The 20,537-nt window shown below is 39.4% G+C and overlaps 1 protein-coding gene across 8 annotated transcripts in view; it reads left to right on the forward strand.

The window, feature by feature from the left end:
• The window catches only part of RBM33 (RNA binding motif protein 33), a 94,247-nt gene extending 73,997 nt beyond the window's left edge, over positions 1 to 20,250 (forward strand). For 2 of the 8 annotated variants that reach the window (XM_025148307.3, XM_025148309.3), the window contains exons 16-19: positions 2,086 to 2,292; positions 3,665 to 3,853; positions 11,676 to 11,764; positions 18,832 to 20,250. In XM_025148307.3, coding sequence (XP_025004075.2) covers positions 2,086 to 2,292; positions 3,665 to 3,853; positions 11,676 to 11,764; positions 18,832 to 19,054 — 708 coding nt within the window. In that variant the 3' untranslated portion in view covers positions 19,055 to 20,250. Of the gene's footprint in view, positions 1 to 2,085; positions 2,293 to 3,664; positions 3,854 to 11,675; positions 11,765 to 11,943; positions 18,802 to 18,831 lie in introns of those variants that run through there. The other 6 variants (XM_004939158.5, XM_040696638.2, XM_025148308.3 and 3 more) reach the window with 5 other exon arrangements.
• Positions 20,251 to 20,537: the final 287 nt, after the last annotated feature.

Genomic DNA, 20,537 nt, shown 5'->3' on the forward strand with positions numbered 1-20,537 from the left:
TTATGTGAAGCCACATTTAACATGGAGCCATTCATTTTAGCAAAGAGAAAGTGAATGTGATGAGAAGCAGAGAAAAGATACCATTTTCTATTGTTTTCTCACTGTGGATACTGTGGAAGAAAGCCCTTAAGTAGGAAGAGCTTTAGGACTCCCTGTGTCAGATTGTGTTTTTGAAGTGTAGATGGTATGAGGCAGTGATGAAGCCAATTTGGGGGGATTTGACTTGTCTTGGATTTAAGTTCTTGAGAAGTTGTTGCTTGATTATACAGAGCATGTATGTGGTTTAGGGATTTGAATTGCACACTAGTGAACTTGAGAACATGAGGGTATCCCAGATAACACCTTACTGGGCTACTTCTCTTCAATGGCTGTGGGGAGATGTAGTAACAAGCAGCCCTCAGTAGGTGTTCGTTTTGTGTAATGCTGGTAGAGGTGTCATGATATATATTTCCACTCAAGATAAGATTTATATTTCCACTTGGGCCATAAACGTGTTCCCTCTGCAGCCTTGTATTTTGGCTCCTTATCTGCAAAGAATGGTGCTGGTTCATTTGATGCCCTCTGGTTAGTGACACATAGTACAGATGCAGAAAGCCTTTTGACTCATCAATATTTAAGGGAAAGGAAAGAAACTACATAAACAAAGATGCTTCAATAATTGTTTTTTTTTTTTTCTCTTCAGACATGCCTTCCATTTGAGAGCTTTTGAAGGCTTACCTGGGGTTTTTCACGGGCTTAGACGTAGGCTGTGCTTATTTGGCTTGACTCTTGGTGTTACAGTGGTGTGTGATTGCAGGTTAATGAGTTTCCACCACCTGCCTCCCTTGGTGGCTTGGGCACATCCCAAGGCTGTAGGTGCTTTGGGCCTTCCAGCTGTTTTAGCAGCCAAGTGCTCGGATCAGTGGTGAGTGTACTCCTAGTTAAATCTCACAATGCAGTGAGCTGGTTTAAAAAGAAATAAATACAGGCTTTACTAATACTAGCAGATGGGACTTCTAAATTGGAGTCCAGCTAAAGTATAAATTCTGCTGCTGAAACCATGCAGAAGGCATGCAATAATTCAAAGAACTTTACAGAAGCAGAAGTACCTAATCTGTTGTCAGGCTTGAACAAGTGTTACTTCTGCTGTTCCTTGGGATGTTTTTCAGTGGCTGCCCTGATTTGCTGGCTAGACACAAGCTCAAGAATTTCTGGATGATGCTCTCAGACATACGGTCTGACTTTGGGTGGTGCTGTGTGGAACAAGAGCTTGGGCTCAATGATCCTTGTGGGTCCCTTCCAACTAAGGATAGTCCATGATTCTACAAATTGTCCTTCTGTTTGTAGAGAAAGCTGAACTGCTCAGGCAGAGGCAGTGCAAGCAAATCACTTATCTCCCAGTGCTTTCACCTTTTGTTTGTGCTGTATGTGCGCTGCAATTAGAGGTGTAGTGGGAAGAGTTAGGGGTCATTGGATCAGAGAGGGAGCGAGGTGTTGTTAGTGCTTGTGAGTGTAAATATTTGTACTGAGAGTGTTATAAACCAAACAAAAAATCCTGGGGGGAAGAGCTGTTCTAACTGCTCCAAACATGGGCAGTGTTGGGGGACAGAGATAGCTTATGAGGTTGCTATTATAGGAACAGATAGCGTAAACATACACTACAAAATAAATACCGGTTTCTAAAGAGGGGTTGGACTTATAAAGATGGGCAGAGTGTTTGACTGGCTCTTCCAGCTCTCACAGTTTCCTGTAATATATACGTCTCTATGAAAGAAAGAAACAAAACAATAAAAATAATATTAATAACCCAAACATAGTTCATATGTAACCCTGGGAGGAAGAATGATTTGGGAAGAGAAATGAAAATACCTTACTTAGATAGACTTGAAAAGGTGCTATCAAACGTAGTGGTCAGTAATGAAGTCCAAATAAAGTAAAGCATAATTTCCAGGCTGAGCCCTTACACCCTTCTGCAACTGCCCCTGGTTTGTTTAATAGGCGGATCGATGGGTGCTCCCTGCGCTAACTGAGCTGATATCACAGGAGGTTTCTCAGGGCGTTTGCACTGCGTAGACATTGAGCCGCGTGTTGTGTTGTTGATTTCAGCAGGGGGGAGAGGACGCTGGCTTTTTTCACCCAGAGGGCCAGCCCCAGCGGCCTCAACAACCTCTGGAGCCGAAACAGCAGCCAGTGCGGAAGGTCACATTGACAAAGGGAATGCAACAGCAGCAGCACCAACAGCAGCAGGCACTGATCCGTTCAGCAGCTCCTCAAGGAGTCAAAAACATCCAGGGAATCCATCAACCTAAAAAGGTGATTTTTAGATGCATATTGCTGCTAGAAGTTGTACTGTTGAGCTGTGTTGCTATATTCATAACTAGCATTCTGTTTGTCAATTACTAGCGCAGGGCTGCATGACCCAGGAGATGCATAATTGCATATAAAGCATTTAATCTACAGAGGCCCGTTTGTATCCAGCACAGACTGGTGATGCCTGCAAGTTGTTTTGTCTGATGGCTTTCTGGCCAGCACAGTAGTCCCTATGGGAAAGGTGTGTGTCTCATGATAGCTACTATAGGAACGGTATCCAACGTGCTTTCTGACTTAAAAACCAAGAGTTATTCTGAAGTGCTCAAGCTTTTATTCACTAGAGTACACAACAATGGTTTCAGGATGCTCTTTGGTTGATTCTCAAAGGTGGTGTTGCTCAAAATAGTTGGTGAGCTCATAACGAGGTTTTTCACACTCATCACTCACTGGGAGGAGGCAGGGAGATCATTCATGCTGCGCTGCTGTGTACTTTCTGTTCATTTTCAAGCTGAGATGCTCCCTGAAAATAGCAGGGATTTGGGTTTCTAATTTATTTGTTGGTTTTGAACTGTAAACCATAAGCTTCCTGCTTCATGTAAAGATAAATTTTCCTTGCTGATGCAGAGAGGAAGAGTTGTTGACCTTTGATAGGCTTTCCAAGCACGAATCCGGCTCCAGAAGAGAAAGTGTTGAGTGTTAACTCAATGTTACGTGTTAATTGTTTAATGTTTGTTGCTGTTTCATTGTTAATTTTTCTCTCTCTTTTCATTCAACCTTGAATTTACAAGAATGGTCGCGTGTTTCCTGCTCTGACAAATACTGTGGTTTCAGATCCTGTGGGATTTGGGAGAAAAAGGGGCTTTAAAAAAAAAATTGTTCACTATACACAAGTACTCCATCCCAGTAACAGACTAATGGTTGATATGGTAGAGACTGGAAGCACTTGGGGCAGTTTGCTGGTCTCCTGTGTACATCAGATTTATCTGTGGGCTGAGATGAGAAAGAGGAGAGGTATCACTGTCTTTGTTGACTAGACTCAAAATGTGGGAGCCAGGCATATGCCTTGCTGATGTGAGCAGCATATATATTTTGGTGTGGGACTTGCACTGCTTGGCTAATTATGCTAAAGCTGAGGCTTTTAGCCTTGGTATCATCCCTAACTCTCTGTCCCTCTAAATTAGGTTTGTATAAGGTGTGGATGGATGTGTTAATATGTGGCCTTTCAAATAAGCTATCAGCAACAAGCTGTTTTAAATCAACGTGTACACGAATCAAGTTTTTAAGTAAATTGCTAACTTTCCTATCATCTGTCAAACGTAGTTAACAGAAGCACTGGGTAAGTAAATCAAAATACTGTTACTTTTGTTGTTGGCAGGTCATTATGCATGGGAGAGGCAGAGGAGTAGCAGGCCAGATGGGCCGAGGACGCTTGATGCCAAATAAACAGAACCTGCGAGTGGTGGAGTGCAAACCTCAGCCCTGTGTTGTGTCAGTTGAAGGGCTTTCTTCATCAACTACTGATGTCCAACTGAAAAACCTGCTGATGTCAGTGGGACCCATTCAGGTAGGTCAACCTTGGTTTATAATTTTTGTGCCAAAAGTCTTTCATTCCGGAAAGCTCAATTAATTCCCTGACACTAAATACAATGTGTGTTTATTGGTAATTTATGTTTGAAGGCACCCCCCCCTCCGCACGCACACTACACCTGATAGCAAAGACAAGCTCGTGATTATATTGCAGCAGAGGAGGTACAGTAGAATTTTGCTAACCATTACGTACCTGCTGCAAAAGATTCTCCTTCATTTTGGAGTTCTTCTACTGCCTCCATTGTTTCTATGTATAACATAAGCATATCCGTTCTGTGGGGTTTTGTTAAAGCCAAATTATCATATAAAACCAAATATTCTGTTGCTGCTTTTATTGTTGGCTTGCACCTATGCTCTGTGAATCCTGTTGTTGCAATCGTAGGGTAACAGTATTTAAAGAAGGCTACTCATTTCAGGTGTTACACCATGTAGCACTATTTGCTTTTTCAAATGGAAACACATTCTGGTTCCAAGGATTTTCTGTATTTATTTTTTGGAAGATCCCCCTTGGTGGGTGAGGGGCTTGTAAGCAAGGTTATGACATACATGGCTGTGTATCTGCTGCAAAGCTTCTGTTCATAAGCTGCCTCCTGAAGTATTGTGTCACTAAAACTGACTTTAAGCAAAACCAGGAGGCTTTCAAAGCACTGGAGGGCTTACAAGGCCATTTCTGCCTTTTTGGTACATTCAAAAATATCACTCAGTGGATAATGAAACATACAGATGATTACAACGGGTTTTTTTACTCAAATTTTTCCATTTTGGGTGCTTGTTTTGACAGGATCAACACTTTCAGACAAATGCAATGCATTAATTGGAGCTACTCAGTTGCTCAGAGACTTGTTTATGAATAAGATTATCTCTCTGCTGTAGAACATGGTGCTTTCCTAGAGATGTACGCTCTGCCTCACTTTTTCCCAATTTAGTAAATGGAATAAAGCTGAATTATTTATGTCGTCAATTCAGAGAGGTTTAATTTGTTTGTGAAGGCAAAAGCACTCTCACAAAATACTTTGTCCCTTCATGTTCCGTAGTACTCGAGGAAATTATTCATACAGTTCCAAAACACGTTTAGTCAGTGTTTACTTGCTAAATCTTACATGAGAATATTAGAAGGAGATTAAAAGAAATCCTGCTAGGAAGCATTCAGAATTGAGAGAAGCTGTTGAGATGTGCTGAAGAATGTTTTCAGTACTTGCTGTATTTTTTTAGCAGACTATGAATGATGGTTTCTTAATGTGGTGTCACAGACCAGTTTAGGAGGGTATGCTTATGGGTAATAAATTAAGTAATTTCCCAGTGGGATTTGGTATATGCATGTCTGTTACAGGACTTGTGTTCTTGCAGTAGTGTCAGCTGTACCTTTGGTAAGTTCTAAATCATCAACTTTCACCTCACTGGGTATATGGAAGCCGTACTTGAAAGAGGTGGCTGAATTAGCTTATGATGCTGGAGGCTGATAATTCTGCATTTCAAGTCAGACTTTTAGAAGTCTAGAAATTACTCAACTTTTTTGAGACTTATTTCACAAGTGTGGACAGTGAGGTATACAGGGGAGAAGTGGTCCTTTTCTGCATCGCTATTTCCTTATTCTTCATTTTACTGAGTAATCAGTGCGCAGTTGTTCCATAAATGTCTTATATCATATTTTCTTTCATCAGGTGCTTCTGAGCAGAAAGTATCAGTGCAAATTCCCAGTATTGCTTTAGGAAGGATCATTAATTTTGATGTCTTAAAAGCAATAAACAGTGGAGTGGGGAGCCACTGTTATGTATCAGAGGTGATTAGAATGCCGTGATTGTAGTTGTATTTTGAATGCTTTTACAACTATGTGTTTTACTCTGATAATGTATGTAGTTATTGCTTTTCTGGTCACAAAAGGGGAAAAGAGTTTCCTTGTTGATATGCTTCTCATTGCTTTCTTAGAGTGATAGTGCTACCTAGTGCTCAGTTAGAGGAAAGACAGTTGTCTGCACCAATGCTGTATGCAAAGCTGATTTTATCTTTAAGGGTAAAAGGCTTAGTAATGGAAATGACAAGCACATGTAGATGAGTGTGCCCAGAACATGAGTGCTCTTCCAGGATCAGCAGGGTTCTTCTCCATGTGACACAGCTCATGGGGTGCACAGCACTGCTCTGGTGACCTGTTTGTTCTTCGTGCCTGTAAAAAAAAAAAAAAAAAAAAAGCATTTTCAGCTGTTGCAGCTGACTCTCTCTCCATTGACTGTGGAAGAAGGCATAGTCAGTCCTGCCCTGTCCTTGGGCTGGGAGAGAAAAGAGCAACTCCATAATGAGCCTGTCCAGTTCAACTGTAGAGCAGTGTGTGAGCTGGAGAAGCTCTTCATCTTGACCATAGATCATCCCTGTTGCTCATCTCGTTATTGTGAGATTATTGCATTGCTATTATCATACAGCTTGTTTGAATATTATTTTTGTGAATACTGGAAAAGAGTAGGTTTAAGAATAAAGCATGTTCAAAGGAGGAATTTGAGACCAGTTTGTAGGTCTAAAGGAATATCTGTAGAGGGAACGGTCATTTTATAATGTTCATTCTTTAGTCACTGTTAACAGTTCAGTTGTAGAAAATGTCAGTGCTTCTGATGCTTTAGAGTTGTTAAATTTAATATGTTTTTTTTAAAAAAAGCTGTAGGCAAGCTCTCAATCAAAAGCATTGAGTGTTCATGAAATTCTGGCTGTTTGCAACTATTTCATTTTCCATCCTACTCAAGATCTGTATCTTCCTGTGACAGTGTCTAAAGAAACGGAAAAAGGAGATAATCAAGATCAATATGAGCTCTGTGCTTCCTAAATCCTTTTTATAAAATACTCCTTCCTGGCCCTAAACATTTTACTTTTTTAATACTGAGGCTGTGTCAGGATGTAATTTCTCTTTTACTACTCCAGAGTCATATGAGAAAATGCATAGAATACCTCTGATCTCACCTTGATCTCGGGCTGATCTCCAGTAAGAGCCATATAGTAGATCTGGATGCCCTAATCTGTAAACTAGCAAGTCATTTGAAATCCCCTAGTAGTTATTGCGTTGTCAATCCTTTACACCTGAGTGGATCCGGGAAGGGGTTTTCATTCTCTGATGTCTGACTGGGTCAACTTAAAGAGAAAATGTGAATTAAGTTGTTTTTTTCAGAGCTGTGATGCTTGGAAGGATTGTGATACTTCAGTTTAGGAATTGCTCGTGGAGGAGGTTGTTGTGGAGTGCAATGTGGCAACACTGAAATCTCCTGTCGAGGAAATTTCAGTGTCCCTGCATTAAATGGGCAGTGAAGTAACTCTTGGTAGAAGCAGTGCATCTCCAAAGGCAGTGCTGTGTGGCTGGCCTTTCCCCAGCCTTCCTTGACTCACCTTTGGCACTCTGCAAAATCAGTAGCTAATGAAATAATACTGAATTCAGACCAAGGGAAGCATGATATGTATGTTGGGAAATATAGACTCATGCTTTAATCGTTATAATGGAGAACATAAGGGTGAGGTTTATCTTAGTACTAGATATTTCAAAATGAGAGAATAGGTGTCAGTAGGAGCATATGAAGACCTGTTTAATGGTCCTTAGCCCACTGCAGTCTACTTGAGATGTTGTTGGGAATGTGATGTTGCTGGACAGCTAGCACTTATTCCAAATGAGTGATATTTTTGCAGGGACTTGCAGTAGAACCAGTTGGCATCATTGGTTCGAATGATACACAAAACCTTGTTTGAGCAAAGTAGAATTTTGCAAATGCTGCCTATATTAAATATTGTCAAGTAGAAATGTTTTCTTTGGGATGAAAAATTTTCATGGTTCCCACTGGCTGTCAGCTGCTGGAGAATTATTTTTCATACTGATCTGTATTTTTCTGACCTTACATTGGCAGTGGTTTCTCCAGCCTGCTGCCATGGTAGCTCTTTCACTTCAAGGCTGCTTCTATGGAAATTTGTAGGAGGAACATCCACAGAGTAATGCTTTAGGCAGATGGTTGAGCGGCCATTGAGGCTGATAGCCCAAAAATTAGATTTAACTGCTTCCTTTAAAATCATGTCATTTCTGTTCATGAAATTAGCTATTAAATAGAAAAACTCTTCTCTGAACATGGAGTAATTTCAACTAAAGGTCATTTAGCTCCAAAAGCAAACAAGATCTATAGTTAAAAATATAGTTAAAAATGTACAAATATTAGATTAGTTGATTTAGTCATCTATAGAATCATACATAATTCTCTTCAAGTTGCCATAAAATCTTCTCCAGAATTAGATGAGCAGTATGAAAAGAAATCATGAACATTTAAATCTCTCATGAAATACAATATTCTGCTGGAAATATAAATGAGGTACATTGTGGGAAGCAACAATCATACTGAAAACATTACAGATGAGCATCTGTTTTTATACTTGCTCTGCAATAGCTAAGATTTTACTTAATGTATTTGCAAACAATAAATACTTACACAAGTTAATTAATGAAATGCCTTACACAGTAATACCAGTAATTTTGGAAACTTGCTAGAGCATTCCTTACAAGTAATCTGGCTACAATACAGTGCGTGGTCTGTGTGGTGAACTGCTTTCTAGGAGGTTATTTCAAGATGACCTTGTAATGAATGTGTGAGCACTCAGGCTATCCTGAAAATATGGATGCTGGAAATACTGACTTGATCACTGAAAGCAATGGCTGCTAATTTATTCCAGAATGGCGACAAAAATAATGATGTTAAACTAGTAAGGTAGTGTGATTAAGATATTCAGAATTGACTGATTTTGTATGTTTTTTCCTAGCATCTAGGAAAAACTTATGGAGTAAGTATATAAAGGTAATGCCTTGGAAAAAAAAAAAACACCTTTAAGGTATGAAATTCTGCAGGTAATACACTAAACCAGTTTCACCAGAATATTGCTGTTAGCATCGCTTAAGTGCAAGATCTAAGCTACGTATCATCCACAATTCAAGGAGACAGAAATCATCCAGTAAGATGAATATGCAGTTATTTTATTTCAGGTTACCACTGAAGTGGAACACTTGTTTGTATTCCCAGCCGATAGCCCATCTGTTCAGGCTCAGGATAGCAGCAGGTCAGGACCTACACACTCCAGCAAAATTGTACTGACTTGTTCTGTGCCTGACAATCAGCATTGTTGTTCCTTTAACCATGTAAGCGTAAAGTTCAGGGTTTAAGTTGCAGTGTAAGGAAGTCTATATTGTCTCACAATGACAGCAGACCTTTTCAAGAGACTTCTGTTAGCAGGTATGAATGCAAGGTATGATAGGTAATAATCTGAAAACATGATGTTGACCATGTCCCATGTTGAGATATTAAAAATTGTTATCAACAAAGGTATTGTGGTGGTATTGCAAGCTATGGTGTTCATATAGTCCAAGTAAATTAGCTTAGTAGTTGTCTAATTTCTTCCTTATTAAGACCAAACCTTTTTTTATACCTTAACAAGACAAACACAAAGTTATTCTGCATCATTTTCTCTACTATAATTCAGGTCTCGTGAAGGCTGAGTATATTTATGAAAGCTGTTTGAAGTAGATTTTTTTGGACAGCTCTTCCAATTGGAGGTGGCACGCCCATCTGTGCCACTTAGGTGGCTCGCATCTGGATGCATTAACTGGGTGAATGTGGGAAAATAATGACTGCTAGAATTTACACTGAGGCTTTGAAATATAAAATACTGTCAGGGGAACTGAATAAAGGGGGAATTTGGAAAGATATGGTTGCTGCTTCCATTGAAAAATCATCTGAAAACATTTTTTAAAACTTCGCATTCAGTCTAGCCTGGTAAGTGACTGTAAGAGAATGTATATTAACTACAGCTCTGTAGATTATAAGGGACATCTGTAAAGGAGATAAATACAAACTTGAATACTTCCTTCATCCACTCCAGCAAATAACTCATCAGAGAACTGAGTTTTCCAAGTTCCTTTTTAGGCGCTTTGTGGAACTTGACTGTATTCATGTTGGTAAAATGTACTTTGCCTTGTAATGAGCCTCCTGATTAAAAAAACAGATCTGTCCAGTATTTTTTAAAGATAAATTCTATTTATCTTTAAACCAACTATTTATCTTCAACCAATAAACTGCAGTGACTTAGCTGAACCTTTCTCTTGTAGCAAGCTTTCCAAAAGGTGTGCAGTGCAAATTAACCACCTGAACCTTACAGATTTGCTGAATCATATATCTGAGAAAAAAATATGGTGACTTTGTTTTTGCTATCAGCAGGTCTCGTAAATAAAGAACATTGCCATTTTATTTGATTGAGTGTTTATACTATGAGGTCTGGTTTCTTTCTGGTTTTCTTTCTCACTCTTTTCTCAATCATTTCAAATTTGAAGCAGATAATTTCCTTGACTTTTCCTCTGCTTTCACTTCAAAATTGTAGGAGCGATGGAAGTATTAAACTTCTGTTATTTTGTGGAGGAGTTTCCTTTCAATTACAAGGTGATGCAAGGTAGCTACTGCCAAAATTAATGACTTCAAAATCCACGGATAGATTAAGTTGCAGAAAGAGCCTAAAGCTGCATTGCCAGACCTAAAAATAAAGAAATATGACTATCGGGTGCCACAGCTCTTGCTAAATAAGCATGCTATCAACTCGAGTCTTACCTGCTCAAGAAGATTATAAGTAGGCAATCTTAGTAGCACATTTCATCCTGGTATTTGACATCTTGCTTAAAACGGTACATTAGATTGAACAAACGGGAAACATGTTGGTTGGATTAAAAATTATTTCACAAAGACATCTCAAAGCATGGCACTCTTGATGAATGTATCAGAGTGGGGTTGATTATGGTTTCCCAAAGAACACCCCTTTGTCTAAAGGTATTTGTTACTTTTGTACGGGTACCTTCCATAGAAACTCTGGAGATTCTATGTTTGTATTATTACAAAGACCACAGGACTCTCTGGAGTCACCATGGCATTTCCTCCTGTGATAGGAAGCGTGGACGTGAGTTCTGCTCCCTGTCTGAGGCATGCTGCAGTTTTGGAGGCCTCAATACTACTTGTGTTTTCATAGAATCATAGAATCACTAAGGTTGGAAGAGACCCACAGGATCATCCAGTCCAACCATCCGCCCTTCATGAATGGTTCTCGCTAAACCATGTCCCTTAACACAACATCCAAACGCTCTTTGAACACCACCAGCCTCGGTGGCTCGGTTTTGCATTGCAAAATGCTGCTTTCACATTATGGGAGGCATGCATCTCAGGAACTTTTTCAGGTAGTTGTGTGTGGCATGGTTCCTCACTACTGAGAGGAATTGAAATTGGTGCCCTAAGCCATCTCATCAAGGTCATGGGGTTATTAATGTCTGTCAAAAGCTCTACCTATTTGTTTGTATTGAAATAGTGTGAGGAAATACAGTTCAGAGATGAAAACCTATGACTTTTTCCTACCACTTTTTTTTACTGTTTCTGCCCTGTTTTGATCCAATAAAGCAGGCCAAGTGAATGAATCCAGGTGCTTGTGTGTGAAGTTAAGCTCTGCCCAGTTGAATGCTTCTCATTCGGTTGATGGAAGTTTGGCTGCAGGATTTGATTCATCTGTGTGGATCAGATCGAAGGGTTGTGGTCTTTGGTCAACAGGTGGTAGTCTGAATTTTCCATTTGGCTTAATTCATGAGCTCAAACAGCTTCAGCTGGGTCCTGACTGAATCTCAGAAGTCTGTTTCCATTCCATGAACCCCAATAAGTGCTTCTAAGAAAAGAAAGATGACGATTTCAGTGGGTTCCACGCAAGATGTTTTTTTAACTGAAATTTTTAGTGCCTATTAAAAATAGATTTTGATTATTTCCTTACAGAGTTTACAGATGCTTCCTCAACAGCGGAAAGCCATAGCGAAATTTAAGGAGCCAGCACATGCTTTAGCATTTCAACAGAAATTCCACAGGTAAGTAATTAAGCACTTTGGTTTGCTCACTCCCTTCAAAAGATGAAATTTGTTGCATCTGATCAATGTTTCTCTTAATCCATTCAAGCATCTCATTATTACTGACTGCTATGAACCTTCTTGTCTCATCTCTATACCTAGAATAAGCTTGATTACGAGATGTAAATTTCTTTTAACAGGCACATGATAGATCTGTCCCACATAAACGTGGCACTGATAGTTGAGTGATGTCTGCTGAGAGAATTACTTACACTACCAGAAACATACTGTGGAGCGACACGAGACGCAGTGACAAAACTATCAGGTTCTGAAACCTTTCAGCTTAGTCTTTTAATTGCCATGTTGAACTACAGAGAGCAGCGAGGTGTCCTCAAGAAGAGCTGAACTTGAGAGGATCTGCAAAGGTGGAATTTCTGTTCGGTTTCTTCAGATTCTGTTGTAACCACACAGAGCTACAGTTCTGTTTTGTTTTTTCTTCTCAAAAAGCTACAGTGCAGGTAGACACTGTTCTTCAAGATACTACTGTGTGACCACAGTGACTTTGAGAGAGAACGTTTACACCGAAAGATGTACAAACTTTCTTCATAGCAAAGAATATTTGATAATGGTTGCTCTTATCTTTAGTGTGAGGTATTTGAATGAGAACTCACTTTTCTAAACAAAACACATTAGTTATGTTGTATATCCAAGAGCATAGAAGGTATTCTTGCATAGATTTAAACGTGGTCTACTTCACTGAATAGAAGTATGCTGAGAAACTTTGGAGGTGACACTGGAAAACTGTAGTTTCTATCTTTGTAAATATGTTAAGTCTGTCTCTGCTTTTTCTATTCCAACATAGACTTCCCATTTTCTCCTTCCAACTCCACTTATTCCATAAAACACTGTGTAGGAATAACATTGCTGTATTTTCCCTTGGTTTTTAAAAACAAGGATCTTTGCCATTCAGTAGCATCCTGGGGTAGTTAACTCCAAGTTGTAACTAAGTTGTTTTTAATGATGTTGCCAGCTACAAGGAAAAAAAGAAGTATTTAGAGGCTCACTTAAAAACAAAAAAAAAAAGTTATACAGGAAGAGTGGTGTATTCCTAATAGTTCTTTTCGGCTAGTGTTTCGTAATTGCCTTATGCTTTATTTTGATTAGGTTTTTTTTTCCTCTTGAGATTTACTTTGTGACTAATGCTGAACCATAAGAAACCCGTTAACTGAAAGGATTTGGTTTGATGTGTTGTTCCCAATGCATATAAGACTATAAGGACATTGTGAATCTGCTGGTGAACGTGGCAGTTCGCAACAGGATGTGCAAACATTAAGGAGCTTATATTTTATTCAAAGTAAAATCCATGTTTCCTTTTGGTCAGAACCATCTAGATGGTATTGCCAAAGGAACAGTTTTTTTCAGTTACTTCTGAATAAACTTCTTAAAATGTCATCTTTATATTGGATTGCAGTTTTTAATGAACATTTCCATAGTTTTTAGACTGTGAGCTTTTGCTTCATCCTTTATTTTAGGAATACTCTTAAGCATTCCACCTACTATTGAATGGGGGGACTTAAGCTACGAAGTTCTGTTGTTTTTTTGTTTTTTTTTTTGTCATCTGAACCACCACAGAAGAGCACCATTGGTATGTAATGAAACAGCTATGAATGGGGTACAAAACAGGAGAAGGATGAACTAAGCAAGTTTATAGTAGCATAGATACATATTTTTTAAGGTCTAATGGTAACTAAAGTCACTAAGACCTAGTTGGCTTTCTTACAGTTTTGGTCCAAACTTTGAATTAAGTAGAAGCTGCTAAAAATAATGATTTAGTAATAAATACTGCCTGGTCCTCTAGGTAAGAACTTTTTGTTCACTGAAGTAATAGAATAATGTGGTACTTTCAATTGCGCTGGGGAAAAAAAATGTAAAGAATACTGTTAGCCCAGTTACAACGTAGTGACGAGGCACAAGAACATCATAAATATATTCATACAGAAGTGAATTTTGTACCTGTTTGTGCAGTATGCATAACGCTCTTATGCATAACGCTTAACGTTCGGCACAATTATTCTACATACAGTGCTGTTAGTGCTTCAATTAGACCTAAGCCCAGGACAGAGAACAGGTCACAGGTAGGAAGCACCTGGTGGAAGCCAACTGAAGACCAATGCCAGGTGATTGCGGTGACCGGCCCTGCTAAGTGCTCCTTAGTTCCTCACTCCCATGAGCACTGGGACCGCTGTGCTACTTCCTCAGGTTATGTAATTTTTATTTTTTCTTTTAAATAAATGTTTATACTTAAAACCAGTCATTAAACAGTTATTCACCCTACTGTTAAGACAGCGACTTCTCTGTACTGAGAAGAGCGGAAAGACATCTAGGAACGGAGCATGAATAGTGTGTGTCTGGAAATCTGCGTTAGGTGCAAATGCCAGACAGGCCAGCAGCTGAGTTCAGCAGTAGGAACATCTGCAGTTGATCAGCTGTTCTGTCATAAGCAAATGTTGTTGGGGTTAGAGGGTTTCTTGGAGCCAAAGGACATGGGTTTGATTCAAAAGTCAAAGAAGTTTGTAGAAATGCTCCTGCTTTGGGTTTTGAATCTATCCCAGAGAGGCTGAGGTTCAGCCAACCTCAACAAGTTTTATGAATTTTTATTCAGTTGATTTTTTTTTAAAAAAAAGGTTTTTAAACATTGGGAAAAGTGGGTGGCTTTGGAACAAAGACATGAATTGCCTCAGATCTATTTAAAAGTAGGAGGCGATGTAGACAATGCCTGTTTAATGACGAGATGGGTTGTCCTTAAAGGTGGTTGCAGTAGGTTATTGCTTGTGTATAGACAGTACAGGCAGATTGCTGGTGATTTTAGCTGCTTATTGCAGTGGCTGAGTATCAGAACTATATGTAAACATTATGTATGTATGTCTATATGTATTTTATTATACACATACATACAACGCTCACCCTGTATTGTCACCATATCTTTCCAATATCTTAAACTCAGTAGCAAAAGTAGCATTTAGGAGAGTCTCTTGTTAAAATGTTTGTGTTCTGTTAGTTCTCAAATCCTTCCTTAAAACTGATCTGTTGGCAAATGAGCAGTTTGAACGATGCATCTTTTCTAGTTCTTTTCGTTGTGTCTCCTCCCAAAAAACCACCGAGGAAACAGAGGTAAAGCTAGATGGACGTGTTATTTCCATGTTCTCTTTCAGCTCCTAGTTAAATCTGAACACCTTAAGTTAACTTTCTTGGAAGATCTGTTGCAACCATTATCTTGTTCTTTCTTGATCATGCATTCAAAATACAATGCAAAATGCAAACAAAGCGTTTAATGTAGTATGTAAATATTGAACTTTTGGAATTAAAATGTTACTCAAAGTGCTTACAGTCAACCACATCTTAGCTATTTGTTAGTTTTTTGTGTTGTCTTATCTAAGTTTAATGGATACAGTTCCATAAATGTTGATGTGTTTTCGTGTATATCTTCAAATTTTTATAAAGATGCTAGTAAGTCAATACATATACCCTGATCTGTGTATTATTTGTTCACCATTTTTATTAGAGTAGTTTTATATTGATTTTAATAGGCGGCTTCAGTAGGTCTCATATGAAGCCAACTTTTTTTTTTATTGCTTTGTTTTCATCTGTCACACTGTAGCACTGGAGAATAATTCACTTCATGACTAATCGTATATTCTGCTTTGACTAAAAGATTGGATTGGCCATATGATGTGGTGTTTTAGTAGAATGTTATACATTAAAAAAAAAAGAAAGGTTTAAAAAAACAGCTTTATCTTTTAAAGGGAAACAGAGTACACTGTCAGACTGAGGTGTGGGCTTCTAGGTTTGTTTGATTTTGCTGTACCAGTACAGATAGGTCTGCCTTGTAATTCTGTTCTCAAAGTTTGGGCTGTTCTTGTTTTACACGTAATTCGAGTTGGTCATGTAACACTTGTTTTCATCACAATGTTAGCAGCTGATTGTGGCACATACTGTACGGTGGAACAAACTGGAGTATTTGAAGAGCTTGGTGTAATTGCTGCTAGGTGGGAGGAGGACAGGTCCCTAGCATCTTCACAGCTAACAGAAACTGCCACGCTGATGGGTTTTCTCCAAGTAGTGATAGAGAGTAAATGTAGACAGGGTAATGGTTCTCAGCCCCCCAGATAGCTCCAGTATGACTTCATGTAAGAAGAGTAAATGCTGGCACCCTGTGTGCAGAGTATCTTCGGATAATCATTCCCCAGTTTAAATCAGAAAATTCACTTCATATTCCCAAACTTTTGCAGAAGAAAAAGGCCATCTAACCACTAAAATGCCAATTTGGGGAAGCATTTTAGTTCTTCAATGTTCGACTTCCACTGCAAGGATTTAGATAAGGTTTTTGGTTTTTTTTTTTTACCAAAACTAGGTGAGCACATGTGCACCTTGAGGTCCTTCATAGGTTTTTTTTTTCTTAACATAATCTACCTATTTGGCATGAGAAAAATCACTTGGTGCAGAAAACTTTTAAATGTAGGATATCCCCTGTTAGCTTTACATAGGGCAGTGACCTGAGAAAGTGCTGTGTGCACTTCTGTAGTTACGTGAAGTAACTGCGTGTATGTATGCGTGTGTGGGTGTGATGCCCTTATACTCGGGGTGAGAGGGCGGAGGGAGGGTGTGGGTTTCATGTATTGGTTTTGCCTGTTTGACTTACTGGAGAGATTTCCTACAGTTGTTTTCTGGTGTAGTATTGTGTCGTTCTGTCCTTCCCCTGCTATCGTGGTTGTTCCCTGGGTTGTGATGCTCAAAGGCAGAAATCTGGCTTTGCGTGCTCACTGTCCAAGAGGCGTTTTTTGTTCATGCAGACAAACCTTTTTTTGAAATCATTTTTTTGTGCTTTTTGATTTTTAGCAGCATGTGGGATGAGAAATAAATGTGAAGGAAACAAATACTGAATGGATTGCAGAAATTTAGCTATATTATAAAGGGTAATGGGTCACTTAGAGTAAACGGGGCTTTTGCTTCAGTGCTACCTCAAATACTGATTAATTCATAACCACAGTACTGGAAGTATTTGATCTTTAATTAGTATTAAATCCTGAGGATTTTATGTAAGGGTTTTTTTGTAACCCGCTCTTTTTTTTTTTAACATGAAGATGATTTATGATTTATTATCTACATGAGCAGAGGGCCTTGTGTACAAAACCTGATTCATATTGGATCCTTACGTATACCATCTTCTGGTATAATACGGTTGGGAAGGATCATTTTGTTCTTTGTAACGCTGCTTTTTTAGGGTTGGTTTTTATTTTTGCCGCTTGGTTTTGGGTTTTTAATTACAACGTAGTCTCCTTTTTCCATTTCTGTGCTGATTTTGGTGGAACGTATGGTCCCTATTGCACTAAACAAAACCTCAAGGGGAAAACTAATCTCAGTGGGTCTTCTAGGTGCCTGTGTGGCTTTCTCACTTCTTGGTCAGACACACATTTTCCTGACTAACTGGAAATGGGCCTTGTGCATACACAGGTTTTCAACAGGTTACATTCCTTTCCTCATGTAACAGCGCTCAGGTTAAGCCATTTTTTTTTTACCTTCTGAATAATTTCAATCAGTGTTACAGATTAAGACTATTTGTATAAAGGACCTGTGCACGGTTAAATGGAGCTGTATTGCAAATGCTGTGTGTAGTTACTTGGAAGATCACAATTTGAACAGAACGCTGCTGTATTAATGTTACATTCATTCCGTGGCTCAGAATTTTCTCTGCATACATCTAACGGTTTTTAACATGCCCTGTATTTTTTCCTAGCATCTGCCAGGCTGACTTTGGAACCTTAGAGTTTTATTTCCATGTATATAATAATAAAAAGGGTTTTTTTGTTGTTTTTTTTTTTTTGCAGGATTTCTTTTCCAGGCACCGACAGTTTTCAACTGCTTAATTTTCTAATTGATGCACATTTTCACTTACAGATACACCAAGGACGAGATGCTAATGCTGATTTATTCACAGCTGATCTTCTCTGCTGCCTAATATAATTTTTATTGATACAAGGTGCCCTTAGAATAAGTCAAATTTCTTTTCTCCTTAGGTGCTCTTTTCCTCTGCCCTGTGCCGTACCTCATTTCCATCTCCTTTGCCCCCATTTTTCCATTCCCATGAGGGTATTTGTATCCTTGTTATGTTCTTGCTCTTTTGACTCCACGCTCATCCCGCTCCCTCCAGACTCTCTCCTATCCAATTGCACAGCACTCAGTCATTTGCAGTATTCTGTTTTCTTCTCGCCAGTGGCTCTTTTGATACCTGAAGCCTAAATCTCCCACACGGAAGCATAAGCAGCCTGTATTTTTCTTTGCAGACTTGCTTACAGTACCTAAAGTTGAGGCCGCATTTGCAGGTGCCAGACCTTAGGAGATGCTGCCCATCCCAAAGCTCTGGACAAATAACAATCTTGCTTTGCAGTTTTACCCACGTTGGAGAATTACACAGAGTTCTTATACATGCTCTAGCATTTATGCAAGCCAGGAGAAACAGGATTAACAACTCTTTCATCCTTTTTGCTTTTTCAGGAGTTCTGTTCTTGAATTCAGTGATAGTAATAGCACTTTTTTATTGTCACTTAGTAATACAAGCACTGCCGACACAATTCTACCTCCTATTACTATTACTGAATGTGATCCTTCCTAACCTGTAAAGTCTGAAATGCTGTGTACATTTAGGTGTATTGAGAATCAGAGCGTATCGCTCTAATCTGGATGGCAGTTTGTTGATTAGCAGTTCAGAATATAAATCCATCAGCCGACTGTATCATTCTGACTCCACCTGGGGTTCATCCGCCTCATGTTTTCTACAGCATCATCTGCACACTTTATTTCTTGAATGTAATACTGAGCTATACCAAACCCTCCACTCGCATAAGAGATCTTTGTTGTACTTATTTAAGTGAATGTAAAAGTGGCAACACAAAAATGATCTCGTGCAAGTTTTTATTACCTGTAATTCCATGTTTAACATGTCAACGTGCAAATATATTTATTGTACCTAAAAATATGTGAATAAAACTTTATCTTCTTCATGTTTGCTTTGTTGTCTTTTGATGTCACAGAATCATAGAATGGCCTGGGTTGAAAAGGACCACAATGATCATCAACTTCCAACCCCCCTGCTATGTGCAGGGTCACCAACCGCCAGACCAGACTGCCCAGAGCCACATCCAGCCTGGCCTTGAATGCCTCCAGGGATGGGGCATCTACAGCTTCCTTGGGCAACCTGTTCCAGTGTGTCACCACCCTCTGTGTCTAAAGCCTCCTCCTAGTTCAGTTACCTGAACTTCAAAATTGCCACAAAAAGCTATATGTACCGCATTGTTTTACCGTGTTAGCATCCCCATGCCCCTATAGTATAGAGTTCTTCCAGAGCTGTGCAAAGGTGTCCCAGGTGGAGAAACACGTGACTGAGGGCAGGTGATGGTCCTGCACTTGGGCTTGTGGTTGTGTGAATCATTGAAAGGATCTTGAGGCTAATAAGGATCTCGTAGCATGAGCACAAATATGCTTGAGCATGTGAAAGCTCCTCTACTGTTTTTAGCTGTGCTGACATGTCCAATAAAAGCCTTCTGCTTTCAGGTATTGTTTATTTTTATGACACAAAGGAGCTCCCAAGAAGCTCAACATGGTCACCATCAATTATATTGTGCACCACTGGGCACAGCAGTTCACTTGTAATAAAGAGGAGGGATTAACAGCTGTACAGCACAGGCCAAAAACAATCTTTCTATTTAAGAACACAGTGGGATCGGGCATACCGGTCTGTGTGACTTCTAAAGTTAAAATCTCCCACCAATAAACTTGTAGTTTTTTCAGAAGCTGTATGCAGGACATATACAGTAGTGTGTGCCAAAGGCTGGAAATCTACACGTTCAGCTGGAGGCTGATAAATGCAAAGTGGTAGAGGAAATCAATGGGACCGAAAACTAGTTATTGGAGGAATGGAAAGGGAGTGACCAAGGGAGGAACGAACAAACCTCTAAAATCAAATGTTGAGATGCTGTGTGAAGTGCTGCAAAAATTGGTCTTGATTGACCTTAATTAATTCGTAATGATTTGGGCTTGAGGAGTTGCAACGTGCTCACCAAGCGTGGTGGGAGATGCACGAGGGAGGGCTCAAGTGAGGAGGAGGAGGATTGGAACACTATACAGGAATTGGATGAGCTAGAGAATTAGAATGAAGATGAGAGTCAATTAAATCTTGTGGAGTGGGAGAGCATTCACTCCAGTATGAACAAGTACAGATTTCTGCTGTAAGCTGGGAGTCAACAAGAAAGAAGTAGACAGCAGTGAGTTGATTGCAATGGCTGATCAACAGATCTGGTGAACCATGAAGGGGAAAAAAAAAGCCTTTTTAGGGTTGGTGGGTCAGACACGTCCAGAACTGAAATACTCCTACGTGTATGTATAATATGAAGAATTAGTGCTGGGCTTCAAAATACAAAACAACCAAATAAACTCTGTCCCTCGTGCCCTGAGTGGAACCTCCCAGTGAATATTTATTTTAATGGGTTTTTGGTTGGTTGTTTTTTTCTTTTTTTTAATAGTTCAGCAATCAAAGATTTTCTCTCTTTTTGCTCTCCATGTTCTGTGTTTGAAATACCAGGGCTTTAGCTACAGAAAGCATCCTCATACAGGTTCACAGAATGGCTTGGGTTGGAAGGGACCCCAAGGATCATCAAGCTCCAACCCCCTGCCATAGGCAGGGCCACCAACCTCCAGATCTGGCTATAGACCATGTTGCCCTGCGTCCCATCAAACCTGG

The sequence above is a fragment of the Gallus gallus genome, chromosome 2 (assembly GCF_016699485.2).
Source record: "Gallus gallus isolate bGalGal1 chromosome 2, bGalGal1.mat.broiler.GRCg7b, whole genome shotgun sequence".
NCBI lineage: Eukaryota > Metazoa > Chordata > Aves > Galliformes > Phasianidae > Gallus > Gallus gallus.